Below are 16,110 nucleotides of genomic sequence, written 5' to 3' on the forward strand. Positions count from 1 at the left end.
ATGCCATTCAAACACATATTAATGCAAAATAATATTGAAAAGTCTTATATCACAAAGAAATACATCTATATACTGAAATATAGAGAGAAATAAAAAAATAATATATATATACACACACACACACACACGCACGCACGCACACACGCACGCACACACGCACGTGCGCGCGCACACACACACACATACTTAGTGAACACAGCATTTATGATTCAGTTTATTTGCTACATAATTTCTGTATAGTTAAAAATAATATGGGAAAAGAGCCTACATGGGCCATAATGGCCTATGCATAGAAATTATTTGGATTAGAATTTTTTTCTTGAGCAGTGTGTGGATTAATTTTATAAATTTTTTAATTGAAAGAAGTTATCTGAAGCAGAATAACTAATGGATATTAATTAAGAATTCTGATAATTAGCAATATTGTAGGGAAAGTAGACAAAACAAATAAAAATACTGAGTGAACAAAAATTAATAAAAATAGGATAATTACTTATGTAAACAGATTGTTCTATCTTTAGCTTGGAGAGGAGAGGTTTAAGTCAGTTGTCAGTTAGTCTATGTCCATCTGTAGTCAACAGAGATAAGTGACTCGGCCTCCTCACTGCTGATGATAATCACATTTTTCTTAAAAACTTCAAGAGAGGGAGAATCGTGTTCGATTCTAAAACGATTAGAATAATTTCAATATAAAATATGTGCTACGTAAAAACTGTATGTTGTCACAAATGATTTGTGTTGGTGAATAGTGTTAATTCCGACTATAATTGCATATATTGTGCTACAAAAATGTGGGATCATAGAAAAAATTAAGCAGAAATGTTTGTAAATATGAATAAATAAGACTTTAATAAAAAAATTTTGAATTGGTAGAATTCCAGTTTCTTGAAGCAATAAATCAGAGGGATGTTGTCTACACTTCACAAAGTCAGCTTTTAGAATAGATTTCTGAAATATAGCTAAACTTTTAATATGTGAAGGATAAGCACCCCCAAGCTAAAATGCCATAAGAAAAAAAGGGATGAACTACACCGTAATCCACAGGAAACTCATCACCATTCACACCACAGACGGACACAATCTGCCGTCTGTCCGCAAAGTAACTCCTAAACCATGCAAGAGCATTACCCGTTAGACCTATAGCTGATAATTTATAAATTTATTTATTTCTATCTACACTATCAAATACTTTCTTTAGGTGAAGGAAAATTAAAAAGATTCCCATACGGATTTTTCCGGACATTTGCCATCGTTCAGTGAAACAAAAAATCAGTAACACTATGTTTCGAGATCTGCAATCTGATCTCTTCTTCACGTAAATAACTAATCTAATACATAATTATAAACTAGGTTAAAATAAACAAATCATACCAAAGCGTTGTGGCACGTCTAAGTCAGGAATCACAACCACCATGTTGTGTGTCAACTCCACTAACTCTAAAACATGCACTTAATAAAAAAAACTATACACAACACTAATCATTAAAACTGAACTACAGAATACAGGTTACAATATGTCTGCATTCGTCTACCAACCACCTACGACACCTGGTGTATTTTGGTATATTTTGTGTTAAATGTATACTGTTTTTGGACTGTATGTGTAAATGTATGTTGTATGCTAGGGTTGGCCACACACAATTTCATGACCGTCGGTGTCGTCTGCCGCTCGCTGCCCATGCCTGGCTGACAGTCCCGCCCGATCAATAGAGCTCTCCCCCTCTCAAAAATAATTTGCCAATCACTTTCTTCCTACAAACATTTTCTAAAGGCACCTCACATTAATGCTCAACTACTCTTTGTCATATTGATGATTTTAGAAAAATATTTTGCTCCTCACAGTTTGATTTAATTCTAGTTTCTGAGACTTGGCTCAGTGACTACTGAGTGACAGTGAGTGACAGGGCTGTTGAGTTAATGGGATACTCAGAATGACCGTCTAAATAAGGGTGGAGGAGGTGCCGCTGTTTATGTCAAGTCACATCTTCCTGTTTCTATTCTTTTATCCCATGATGAGAGAGCAGCAGGAAGCAAGAGCTTCTCTCCTGGACCTCGTCAGTGCGAAACAGCAACTTAAGCCAGCATGTTAGAGGGAAAAATAAAAAAGAAATAACATTAAAACTTGAAAAGGTAAAAAAATTTTCACAATTACTTCCTCTAACGTGCAAGAATTTAGAAGTTCCTTGCCACTCTGAAGAGGACGTGCAGAGCGCTCTCAAACAGCACAGTCAGTGCCTTCTGCAGCCACAACGAACAACACTTACAATACTATATAAATACACAACATGAGCCGGGGAGAACTGGGCTGAAGTCTTAGAACCAGCTCAGAATAGAGAATAAAGGAAGGTATACTTTTATTAGTTGCTTATTGTATTTAAGATAAATTTGTTAGAGTTCAAACAATATACTACAATTTTAAATTTAAAATGTAAATTTTTATGTTGGACCCTAATTAATTATTAGACGTAATTGTTGTACATGCCAGTTACGATATTATCATAAGAATGATTAAATTTTATTTTCTTTATTGGTGTTTAGAGGTTAAGTGGACATCTCTAATAATAAAGATATTTTTCATTATATTTTTATTTTTTAAATTAAAATACTGTAACAATTGATCAACCTATAACTTAAATTACACATTACTTGGTAAATTTATGAACATATAATACATAACCAAATATTATATCACTAGTTATAATTAAGTAATATCTTTTGTCAATATCGATCTAAAAAAAAACCGGTCCGCTTATTGCACCTTACATGAATTTGATGAAATTTAGTATAAAGGTAGTCCTCAAATCATATGTTAAGTACAATAAATTGCAATATAGAATTATTCTTTAGATAAAACTATTGAAACAGTTAATAAAAACAACCAAATAATGCTTGTAGGCCATTTATCCAACCTCTAAAAAATATATTTTGATGTGAGCGGAAGTTACTAGATAGTTTATAGGCCTAAATAGATTGCTCATACAAACTAGTAAGTTATATGTTAGTTTTGGTCATTTATTAACCCTAGAACTGGTGGTCATTTCATCCTGTAGTGTCGGGCTGTATTAGAGCTTCGCGCAAGGTTTAAAAAAACAATTATAAAAAAATAAAATAAAACCAATATATAAAAGTATATATTTTTGTGTTCAGGATGAAACATAGAATTACACTATAATGTAAAATTTACCATACAATATTTTTTACTAAAAACTCTTTTAATAAAATATAAAATTTACAAAAAATATTTCTTAAATTTGGGGGGGACCATACCTAGCAAATGAAGTTATAGTGAGAAATATTTAAATGTGAGATAGCCATTCTGTGTCAAATTTTATCTAGTTTCAGAAAAACATAAACATTATACACATTTATGAAATCATCATAAAGCTATACGGTACTTTGGGATTATACCGACCACACCCAGACATGAATCGTTATTTCACATTTCGTTTCTACTGATTACTAGATTAGCGTAGAACAATATTTCGTCAATATAAAACAGGAATTGTCTTATCGCAAACCCCTCCCCATCCTCAGACAGAGGTCAAAGTCGAGCGTCTAGTAGATAACGTGATTGCAGTCTCGCCGCCCGTTCAGCTGGTGCATCGCTTTGTTGTACTTCCGTGTTTTACCTCTACATTTCTCCAAACACAAAAATTCAACAAAAACAATCATTTACCAAACTAAACTCTTTATTAAAAAAAACACTAAAAACTTGTTTTTATTCTTGATCACATTCCGCCACCCAAAATGCGAGTGCCTCCGGCCATCAGCGCGGGCATTGACAGCACCTTTCGGTGCTGCCCCGCGCTGATGTCGACGAAAGAAAAACATCCCTCGAGATAGTACCTATCAGTAAAATATCAAATTCTAGAGGGGCTAATCAGAAATATAAATTGAATTGTAATGGAAAGGCAATTATGTACCGTGCAAATCACGTGATGCCGCGCGGCCTGCCGTAATCAGGATTCTCGAGAAAGATAAGATAACAGCGATCACAATACCTGGAAATGCTTGTAAGTTTGTAATTTTGTAATTGAAGAGTTGTTTTTTCGTTCTATCATGTTTGTTTCTATAAATTTCTATTTTTGTGTTCTTCATACTAGTGTGGTCGGTATAATCCCAAAGTACCAGCTAATACAACAAAAAGCAGTGATGCGCATAAATCCTGAAAATCGGGTACATACGTAGGACTTTGGTAAAACAATTTTTGCTAATAGCCTACAATTGTCCATGAATACGTATTATATTGCATATTTTCTTACTCAGAATGAAATAAACTGTACAGCACCAATGAAATAATTTCCATAAATTATTTTTTGGAAAGTAAAAAAGTTACATTTTGCCATTATTCAAAACTTTTTTGAAAAATTTTCATTCAGCAAAATATAAAATGGTTTTGAAAGCTTGTACTAGGCCTATATCAAAATTTATGGTTTATAAGTAATGGGAAATATTATGTAGTTTTAGAAAACCATAAATATAACTGAACATATAAAAAAAACCAAGTTTATTAAATAAAGTGTAATAAAGCGCACCAGTTAGAAAAAATGTAAATCTATAATATACACAGTGTTACTAAATTACCTTATCTTTCTTTTAATACTATAAAACTTATCTGTTCCCTAGCATTTTTCTTCCCAAATGCAATGGTGCATGAATTAAATTGATACGTTGCCGGAGCATATTGTAAAAAGGAATTATACGAGGGAATGTTTGACCAAGAAAATTTTGTGGGTTAACACTACAGAAGCAGCAATGACCGACAAAATTTTGAGGATTAACACTTGGAGGGTTAAACTAATGTTTCTTTCAGCATTACTTTCAGCCTGTTTATCTACTAAGTTCCTATTATGAAGATAAAAAAAAAATTGGGGCTTTCGGAAAATGGTTTTCTGTTGGCTTTTTAAGCATTTTCCTTTAAAACGAAAACTGAAATTTAGGTTAATACGAAGTGGCTAAAGTAAACATTTACTACAAATAAGCAGTAATTATCATATAAACGGCCGGAGCGGCAAAATACGAGTTTTGCGTTATTATTATTGGAATCGTCCTATAGAACAAAAAAAATATAAGGTTTGATGGTGTGAAAATGAGAAATAACGAAGTTCTAAAACATAAAAAATGGAACAACTGTTCACGCACGGAGTAATATTTCCATGTTGTACATCGACATCGAGTGGACCTTTTGTGACCATGATTCAACCTCGTGATGACGTCATTGGAGGGTCGCATCTTTGCAAACGTAAATGAAAAATAATACTGAAATGAGCAGAATTTTGATCAAAATGAACAATGTTTTTCTTAATTTCGAGCAACAAATTAATTACTTGTTATCGAAATGAGACGAGTGCCTCCGGCCATCAGCGCGGGCTTCGGCAGCACCGAAGATGCTGCCGAAGCCCGCGCTGATGTCAATTAAAGAAAAACATCCCTCGAGATAGTACCTATCAGTAAAATATAAAATTCTAGAGGGGCTGATCAGAAATATAAATTGAAATGTAATGCAAAGGCAATTATGTAAAGTTAAAAAACTTAATAAATCATGAAAAACTCAAATACAAATATATAGATGGATATTAACAGAGAACACTTACCATTAGTGTGTTGGCGGATATAACTGAGCAGCAGCAACAAAAAAGTGGATTTTTAAAAATTGCAACATTTAAAACAACTTTTCTTACTAATTTTTCTAACTTTCCTATCGCAACGAAACAACAAAGTCTCCCGGTTTAAAAACAACACGTAACCGCACGACGAACAAATAAACTCATTATTACAAATTCCATGTTCAATTAAAAACGAAATAATTTTGTTTCGGTTAAAATGTAAACTCTTTACGTGCCCTACTAAACACTCCGACACACACAATTCACTAGGGTTGGTCGAACTAGTGGATGGTTGATTCATGATTGTAACGCACTCACTCAATCCAATCTACTGAACACGATATCTTGTGAAGCACTGACTCTGCCCCGGAGAACGCAGATAACAGATACGTTATCAGGCTGATATCAGTCCCGGCCACAGATAATATTCAAGTAAACAGATTATCCAGACACAGCACACAAACTGAACACTAAAACATTAGAAACTTAACCACTTATAAATATACCCCCTAAAATCATGTTATTTGTCATTTGCACCCCCTAGTAGGCTACTATATATATTTTTTGTTCAGGAGGGTGAGCAGAATACGTTGATAATGTCAAATTCATGATTTGCCGCTACGGCCTTTTATCTTAACCTCCTAAGACCCAAAGGAAAAATTAAAATGTTTAAGCAAAAACCTGATGTTCTTTTAAAAGTACAAATATTTCTACTTCGGTAAGACCCAGGGATTTTTCCACATTTTTCAAGTTAAAACCTAATGTCCGTTTAGAAGGACAGAGTTTTAGGGAATTTTTTTACCAAGAAGGAAATATTTGTATGTTAGATGTTGGCAACTCTGCTGACTTGTTGTTTTTTTTAGGTTATCAGTCATCACATGTGTGTTCAGTTAGCTGGCTAGTTTAGCCATAAACATAACCTCCAGAAAGATGGCTTCACCAAGGAAGCGGAGGCTTTATTTTCAACATCATTGTAAGTATTAAAAAATATTGATTGTTAATATTTTCTCATTAGAAACTTGCAGTATAATATATATAGCTAGTATATAAAAATTGAAACCCATTGAAAATCTACTGGAAAAGGCTGGTTTTTATCATTAAAAAGATGTGTCCTTATAAAAGTACATTGGGTTTTTAAACTCTTTTTATCTCAAAAGTGGATTGTCCTAATATAAGGACACCAGGCTTAAGTGACTACACATTTCATATAGATGTGTTTCCTGTAATTGTTGACACTTTTTAGGAAAATAGACAATTTTTAATAAATTTACCTGTTTTACACATTTATTTAGTTAATTTAATTTCAAAAAAGGATGAACATTTAGGCCTATGAAGTTTTTGCTCTTATTTAAAGTTACAAAAAACTGTTTTACAGCCATGGATAACATAATTTAATTGTTCCAGTAAACAATGCAGAAATTATGAACACCATCAACCAGCTTGATGACTCCGAACATGGATGTTTTCGGAGGATGATGACCAAGATACTGATTTGGTGAGGGACATCCAAAACCAACCAGTAATTAGATCTATTGGATGGTTCGTTAGGTGGTCAAAGACAGAAAAAAAGTACATTACAGTGCCTCAGCCTCAAGTGATAAAAGGCGTACAATACACATATGTCAGACCGTATGCTATCATATTGTTCTTCCAGACAACGGAACAAGGAAGTGGACCACTAGAAAACAATAATGCACCTGTTTGATTTAGCCATATCCAATTCCTGGCTTTGCTACTGAGAAGACAAGATAAAGTCAAACATACCATTAAAAAAGTGGCACAACTAAGAAAGTACAAGATGGATTACGGAGAGTATTTAATTGAATCAAACTCTATTCTTAGTGACAGTGAAAATTCAGAGTACCTCACAGATGAAGAGGTTACACCTGGAAGAAATCCCAAGGAAACTTCCAAGTGTGAGATTTAGGACACATGGGAACCACTTACCTGAAATTACACCAGGAGTACAGCAGAGATGCAAAAACTCCAAATGTTCAAAGAAAACATCGGTATTGTGTACCAAATGTAAGGTCCATTTATGTTTAGTAGCACAAAGGAACTGTTTTTTTTTAACTTTCAACAATGTGTTAAGCCCTTTTTAACTTATAAACAACTAGTGTAACTATGTGTTTAAAGAAAACATCAGAGACGTGTACAAGTGTAAGGTCCATTATTTTTAATAGCACAAAGAAACAGGAACCATATTTTAATTTTAAAAAATGCCTTTTTTTTAACTAAATTGAATTTTTAACTGTTTGATTAACCTAAAATGAAATAAAGGTAAGTTTAAAAAAAATAATGTCTCTTGATTTCACTACCCTGTATTTTTACCCAATGAAAACCCGGTGTACTTTTAAAAGGACTATACAAAATTGTATAAATATATCAAATATACTGTTACATTTTGTTTTTATAGTGTCTAAGTAGGTTATTGAATAAGAAATTATTAAAAAAAACTTATTCCAAAGTTCAAAATTTCCCTGGGTTTTACTTGAGTACAAAATGTTTGTCCTTCTTGCAGGACATTGGGTCTTAGTGACTTTAAAGGTGTACATTGAACTTGGGTTTTACTTAAGTACAAATTAATGTCCTTTTAAAAAAGTACGCCAGGCCTTAGGAGGTTATAGCTACCAAATAACCATCATTTCTAGAGTTAATGTTAGTTTGTAATTGAAAACTATTACTATACTAGTATAGCCTACTTCACTATAATCACCAAAAAATGGCATACTAATTAAACTGCTACACCCAGGCTTAAGACCTACAAAAGTTTATGTTAATAAATGAGTAAATGTTTTACTACTTACCCTAAAACCTGAATGAAATTGTATATAAATAAGTAAACATTGGATAATGCACTGGGTTTGTTAGAATTGGTTAGGTTACGAGATTCTGATTTAGTCCCTGCCATGTCTGTGTTGACTTTATTTCAGGTTGTTAATTGCAAGTATCCTAAAACTGCTAGTCACGTCCTCCTTCTCTGACACTCAAAATTTCAAATATTTCCCAATCACTCACTGACCCCAACAACTTGTCATGTCAACTGTTACAACCTATCTCTGATAGTCTTTGACTTTTTTTTCCTTTGCCTAAAAGGCGGTCTGGTTTACGTGACCATGAGACCTCGATGTACACTATTGTCCCTTTGTTCTTCATAGTTTTGATTGTTATAATACATACACCTAATCATCATCCATTCACATATATATATATACACACATCACATACATTATTTACAAAAAAATAACAGCACATGTAATAATTATTTTTCCCTACTATGTGTGTGTTTGTTATATACAATGAAAGTTGAGATCTTTTAGGATTCTATGTTCAAGGAAAAAAGGTAAAAAATGGATTTTGTCTTCTCTGCCAGGGGCCAATCGAGCAGTACCCTCCTAACCCGAAAGGGTGGGCCACGGATAAAAGAACCCTGGGATTGGTTTCACATGTGTTTTAAAAAGTGTTAGTATTGTTTATATTTTTATAGTCTTTTATTGATGGAAAATAAAAATTTATTTATTTCTATATAAATTTGGTGATCCTCCATGTTCATAATTTCTCTTAAGCCTGTAGAAAAATTTTGACGACTGACTGTTTTGGTCTTTTTTTTAACCATTTCTCTCTTTCACAATAATATTTCGGACATTTCATTAAAATGTGTTCTAGCGTTTCATCTGAACCTAATGTACAATTTAGGCATAGTGGAGTGAAATAACATTTAATTCTATGTAAGCAGGTGTTTACATTTGCATGGCCTAACCTAATTCTAACTATATTTACAATTTCATTTCTAGTATAGTTTGTTGCCTTAAACCATGGTTCCCTTGAAAAGGCTTTTTTGACACTTATGTACCATTGTGCTTTGTTACTTGTATTAAGACTATTTGTCATTGTCCTTATATTCCTTGTATTCTGATACGATTTGAAATCTGCCATGGTTGTGTAAAATTCTCTAACATTATTTACATTGTGGATTGAGGACTTGGCTAATTTATCAACAACTTCATTACCTCTTATTCCCATATGTCCTGGGACCCATTGTATAATGTACGTATTCGTGTTATTGTCTAGTATTTCTTTAATTATGTTTAATATTATGTCATTATCTTTTACCATGCCAAACTTTGTATTTTCAATAGCTTTGATAACGGATTGGCAGTCAGAGCATATAACTACCTCAGTGTTCTTCAGTGATTGGGTGTGCTGTACAGCTTTATAGATAGCGTATACTTCAGCTGTGTGGCTTGAAGTAATATTGTTAAGTTTAAAATTTAGTCTGGTGTCAGTACATGGAATATAAATCGCAGCTCCTGTGCCATTATTTGTTTTAGACCCATCTGTATAAATAATAAATTTTTCTTTGTAGGTTATGTTTACCATTTCTTGCCATTCGTTTTGTAATAAGACATTATTAACGTTTTTATCTACTTTTCTATTATTTACTAGAACATTGCAGTTTACATTAAAGTTAATTAGCTCTAAGGGTAGTATTAATTCATGTGCAGCTATAAATTTGACATAGTGGTTTTCAATTGGGTTGATGTGCTGTGCTGTGTTAATTGTTGAAATGTACAATGGTTTTTCTTTTTTCACCAGTAAGGGTGATTATCTATTATCATATGGAGATAACTTAAGTTTTCGTGTCCTGGATGGTTGGGGTGAGTCATAATTTTATAAACAATTCTCTCTGCAAGTGTTATTCTTCTTCTGTTTAAGGGAATTACCGCACATTCCGCTTGGAGTGCTATAACTGGAGAGGTCCTAAAAGATCCTGTGGATATTCTTAGAGCTTGGTTTTGTACTACTTCTAGTTTATTGAGTATGTTCCTTGAGGCATGGCCATATAAAAAAGAACAATAGTCAAGCTTAGCTCTAACTAGGTCTTTGTATATCGCAAGTATGAAGTGGGGATTTGCTCCATTTCTGTTACATGCTAACATCTTTAAAATATTAATATCTTTCAGACATTGTGTATGCAGTTGTTCAATGTGCGGTTTAAATGATAGTTTATTATCTAAGGTAACACCTAAAATTTTTACCTTATCGGCTACTGTGGTCATTTGTCTGTTTACGTAAAAATTGGTTCCGAAGTTTAAAGATCTTTTCCGTGTAAATATTGTAACTATACTTTTACTGGGATTAACTTCCAGATTTAACTTTTGAAGTTCCTTACTTAAATTATCCAGTGAATCTTGCATGGTAGGTTGTATTTCGACACAGTCCTTGCTGGATATATAAAGTGAAACATCGTCCGCATATTGCAATGATTGTACTTGTCTGGGCAGACATTGATTAATATCAGCTATATATATGGCAAAAAGTAAAGGACTCATTACACTGCCTTGCGGTATTCCTTTACATGAGCTTCTAATTATTTGGTGGTGAGGAAATACTATAGTAAGTTGCCTATCAATGAGCCATTTGTGACAATGCATAATAAACTTAGCTGGTATGCCTTTGATATACATTTTAGTCCATAATGTAGGCAGATAAACATTATCATATGCACTAGTAATGTCTAAAGATGTTAAAATAGTAGTTTCATTGTATGTCAGAGCAGTTTGTAAATTAGATATTAGTTTAATCATATAATCGGCACAACCCAATTTATTCCTAAATGCATATTGGGTTTCAGCGATGATTTTAAGACTATCAACAAGCCATGTCAGTCTATTTTTAACCATTATGTTCATTATCTTAATAAAACATGATATCAAAGATATAGGTATGAGTCCTCTTTTTCCTTATTCTTCCCCGGTTTTAAAATTGCTACTACTCTAATTTGTTTCCAGCTTTCCGGCATTCTAATCTCATTGTTCCAGATGCCACTGTAAATATTTAGTAAAAAAATTAGGGCTTTAGGTGGCAATTTTTAATCATTGAATATGTTATGCCATCTAGGCCTGGGGATGTATCTGATTTTCTTGATTTTATGGCTTTATAAAGTTCTGTCATGTTAAAATTAGTTTCTAAAGCATGCTTACCGTAATTCAATATTGTTGGTGCTTTCAATTCCGTGTGATGGGGTACATAATCAGGAATTATATGCTGCATGAATTTATTTGTAAGGTCATAGTTATCGAACATATTAGATTTATTTTCAGTGTTATAAGGGTTTTTTTAGCTTTTTAATAATGTTCCATGCATAAGATGTTGAGGCCTTGCCCCCTATTTTTTAACATAAGTTCTCCCAACCTTCTTTTTTTGCAGAATTTATAACTTCTTTGGCTCTATATGCCGCTTGTTGATATATATGATAGTTAGTAGGGGTCATATTTAATTTAAAAGCTAAACGTCTATGAGCTACTGCTTTAGAACATTGTTCCGTCCACCAGGGTTTTGGCTGGAACCCAGCCCTGCCTGACTGAAGTTTGGTTTTAGGGATAGCTGTTTCTGTTGATTGACGTATTATTTTTACCAAGAAATCATATTGCCTTTCTATATGTATGTTATCTAATTTTTCTAAATTATGTTCAACAGTTTTGGTATAAATATCCCAATTTGCTTTTTTCATATTAAGACCTGGATTAATATTATTTATCATGTGAGTTGTATCAAGGAATTCGAACTGCATAAGAATTGGGTAGTGGTCACTGCCCATTGGATCATTTGAAATATTCCAGTTTAAAAGGTGCGCATAAAGGTTTGGTGTGGAAAATGTTAAATCAATCACATATTGTCTGCGATATTATATTTGGAGTAGTTGTATACGAATTATTATTCAACAAAATATATTTGGACTGTGAATACGCTTTAAAAATATCATTTCCGCGAGAGTTTGCCTTTTGGCAAAACCAGTATGGGTGGTGTGCATTCATATCACCACATATTACTGCATATCCCTCATCATTACAAAATAGTTTGCTGTTCCAGAAATTGGAGTTAACTTTACCATCTGTGCAGTAAATATTATGTATATAAATTGATTTATTGTCACTTTTAATTTTAATAGCCATGTATTGCATATAATTATTGTTAAAATCTGCTATATATTCAAAGGATAATGTTTTGTGTATTATGATGGCCACTCCACCATAGCCATCATATCTATCCACCTTAATAATTTCATAGTTATTATCTGTTAGTTTGATATTATCATGAAGCCATGTTTCTTGGATTATACCTATACTTATATTATTTGTACTAAAATAATGTGTTATCTTTGACCATTTGGGCCTTAAAGATCTACAATTCCACTGAAAAATATTTAGCTTAGGTGACATTTTGTTTTTTATTAGGTATTATATTATTACTGTTTGTACCGGAAGTCATATTACCCTTATTTTGGATGCTAATGTTTTTACTATTAGAATCAGCGTATATGAATGTTGCAAGAAAGTCATCCATTTGCTTTTTGGATGTGACATTGGTATTTTTAAGTTTGTTTCTTATTTCATTTACTTTAGCATTTAAGAGTGTTTTATAATGTTCCCTGTCAGCTTGTGTTACTACTGGTGGGTTATTTTTAGGCTCTGGGTTAATTGTCCTAGTTTTTGACTGGTGTATAGTTGATTGATTAGGCCTTGTACCAGTTTGGGTAGGTTGAACTGTTTTAATATGTTTGGTGTAACTATGTGAACTGGGTTTTCTGTAAGTTGAGGAAGTTTGTGGGCTAGTTATGGAAGACGGTTCAGTGACTGAGCTAAGTGGAGAAAATCTATTAGATAGGGGAGTCAGGTTACTACGTAGTGTGGTTTCAGGTAAATCTGGGTACTCTGTGAGATTGGTCGTGTCGAAAGATCTAGCTGCTTCAGCAAATGTTTGGAGTCTTCTTACTGTGCCCTTAATTCTCTTATATGTTATAGGGTAAAAGAGGCTAGCTGTAAAGTAGTCCTCTTTCATTTGGCTCATTCTTTCCTTGATATGTTTTTGTCTTGTGTATTCAGGGCATACCTTTGAATTACTACTGTGTGAGCCAAAACAATGGACACACTTGCGCGGAAGTTCACACCTTGTGGAGTGGTATTGTTCGCCACAGCCTCTACAGAGTCTGTTATTGCGACAAGGGGAATTAGCTACATGACCATAGGCAAAACACCGGTAGCATTGCTTGACAGGAATTATGTAAGGTTCTACTTTTACTCTAACGTAGTTAAGTGTAATATACTCTGGCAGGATATCAGAATCAAAGGTGATCTTGACAAAGTGAGTAGTCTGAAGCGTTTGATTGACGCGTCGTTTGATGCGTATAACTTCAAGAATTGTAGTAATACATTCAGATTCAGTAAGGATCTCAGTTTCACTGATATCCGGTTCAATGTTAACTACACCATAGGTATATACCCTAATGGAAGGGACAAATACATTAAATTGAGTGAGCTGTTGTGATTGTATCAAGTTATTAGCGGATTGAAATGTTTTGCAAAAAACTGAAATGTTACGCCCAGATTTTTTTATATAGTCAATGTCTGTGTCGTAGGTTTTTATTATCTTCCCTACTTGGAAAGGGTTTAACTTACTTTTGTTCTTGTCCTGGACAATTACTTCAAAAGGCCCTTTATTTTCCTGTTTATATAGTCTTAGTTGATTCGGTTTTTTAGGATTAGGTGGGAGGGATTCTGTGTTTTGTGAAGTTAGGTCACTACTGTTTGATATTTCTATTTCAGAATGTAATTGTTCAAATTTACGTTTAGCATTTGTTTGGGTTTCCATTTCCATGTCATTAGTTAGGGGCAAGATTGATTCCACTGCTTTTTGTATGTTATCATTCGTGCTCATTGCGAGCACGTTATCGGCCAGACCCGACGACATGTCAGGACCAGCCGAAGCAAGTTAGTGTTAGTAGTTAAATTATCAGAGTACAAAAGGTTATTTAACAGTTTAGGACATAAGCAAAATTAACTACGATATTAAATATAGTAACTAAGGATTAGTAATAACAATTACATATTATAGTTACCTTTCCATATAATGTGTGTGAATATTTCTAACACCGATTACAACAAATGTAAGGATATTATAGACATATCGGTGTAGTTCTGTGATGCATGTAGATTGTGGTTAGGAACTGTGAAGACCATGCCGGCGAGTAATCCTCAGCAAACTAATTTAGATATCTCAAGTGAGAAATTGTATTGTGAGTGTTTTCCCTATATTAAAATTTTGACGGAAGAAGTTACTAACCTATCAACGAACCTTAAGGCTATGTCAGAGAATGTAGCATCAGTCAGTAGTGAGCAGACGAAAATAAAATCTGTGTTGAACACACATTCAGATATCATAAGTGATGTTATTCTCACTGAATCACCTAATTTGAACTTAGAACGAAAAAGGTACAAAGCAGCCCTTACTGCTGGTAATGGGCCTACTCCTGGTCCAAGCAATGAAAATTCATCTAGGCTCATAGTTGGTACTGATCTTGGTCTCAATAGGCCTAGGCCTAGACCGCAGGGTATGCATCACGTGAAAAGCTCTGGCTCTGTGGACTTGTCTGGGAAAAATGAATCAACTTCTAGCTACAAGCCTGGTGAAAGCTCTCTTGAAGATGTTATCAGGGAGGATTCCATAAAATCAGACACTATAGGCTCAGAAAATGATGGCTGGAAAAGTCAATCCAATAAGCGGAGAAATAAATCGCCTCGTACAAATAAATCAATCAGGTCGAGGAACAATGACAATTCCAATCACAAATCGATTCTGGCACAAAATAAAAAAAACTTCCAACTTCTCTTTTGATGTTAAGCCTAGGCATAGGCTACGCTCGAATTCCAACATAACAAAAAAACATCGTAATTGATGATAATGAAAACTCGGAACTTACAGCGGTGACAAGAAGGCCTGGGTATACTTGGGTCGCCTACGGAATGACACAACTACGGATGCGGTCAAGGAGTTTATTGACAAGACCTTTGTAGGGTCAAATCCTACAGTGGAGAAATTAGACAGCAAGGGGACAAATGCCAGCTTCAAAATTGGAGTAGAATACAACATGAAAGACAATCTATTTGAAAGTACCATCTGGCCTAAGGGAGCCATAGTGAAGCGTTTTTTATTCAGAAGAATGAAGAGCGAAGCTGTACGGTAACCAATGCTGTATCCAACACTGAAGGTGAGAACGTGCACCAGCCTGATAATCTAGGACTAGGCCTAAGTGTGAGTGACACTACGCGTAGAACTTCATATCTTCAAGGTATGTCAACATCTACTTGTTCTACTAGGCCTAATTCTGGTTTAAAATAGCCTTTGCTAATGTTCAGTGCCTCAGGACTAAATACAATCTTGTTTCACTATTTAAACGAAGTTAAACCAGATATTTTCTGTATCAGTGAGCACTGGCTTACTAGCCAAGAGAGTGAATTCTACTCCACTATGAATACTCTAGAGCTTATTGCAGCCTTTTTAGGCAATTTTATAAGAACGGGGGTTCCTCAATATATGCTAATAGCAGTTTAAGTTGTAATACACTAGACTTAGGTGCATTCTGTGATGAAATGCATATTGAGCTCTTTGGGATCGAGATTACAGTCAACCAAGTCACTGCTACTATAATCTCTGTTTATCGCTC

General features: G+C 34.0%; 1 protein-coding gene across 1 annotated transcript in view; it reads right to left on the reverse strand.

The window, feature by feature from the left end:
- Window positions 1–8,680, reverse strand: part of LOC124359618 (very-long-chain (3R)-3-hydroxyacyl-CoA dehydratase 2) — a 35,859-nt gene extending 27,179 nt beyond the window's left edge. The window contains exon 1 of the mRNA XM_046812512.1: window positions 8,414–8,680. Within this exon, the coding sequence (XP_046668468.1) occupies window positions 8,414–8,517 (104 nt within the window). The 5' untranslated portion in view covers window positions 8,518–8,680. The remainder of the gene's footprint in view (window positions 1–8,413) is intronic.
- Window positions 8,681–16,110: the final 7,430 nt, after the last annotated feature.

Source organism: Homalodisca vitripennis, chromosome 4 (assembly GCF_021130785.1).
Source record: "Homalodisca vitripennis isolate AUS2020 chromosome 4, UT_GWSS_2.1, whole genome shotgun sequence".
NCBI lineage: Eukaryota > Metazoa > Arthropoda > Insecta > Hemiptera > Cicadellidae > Homalodisca > Homalodisca vitripennis.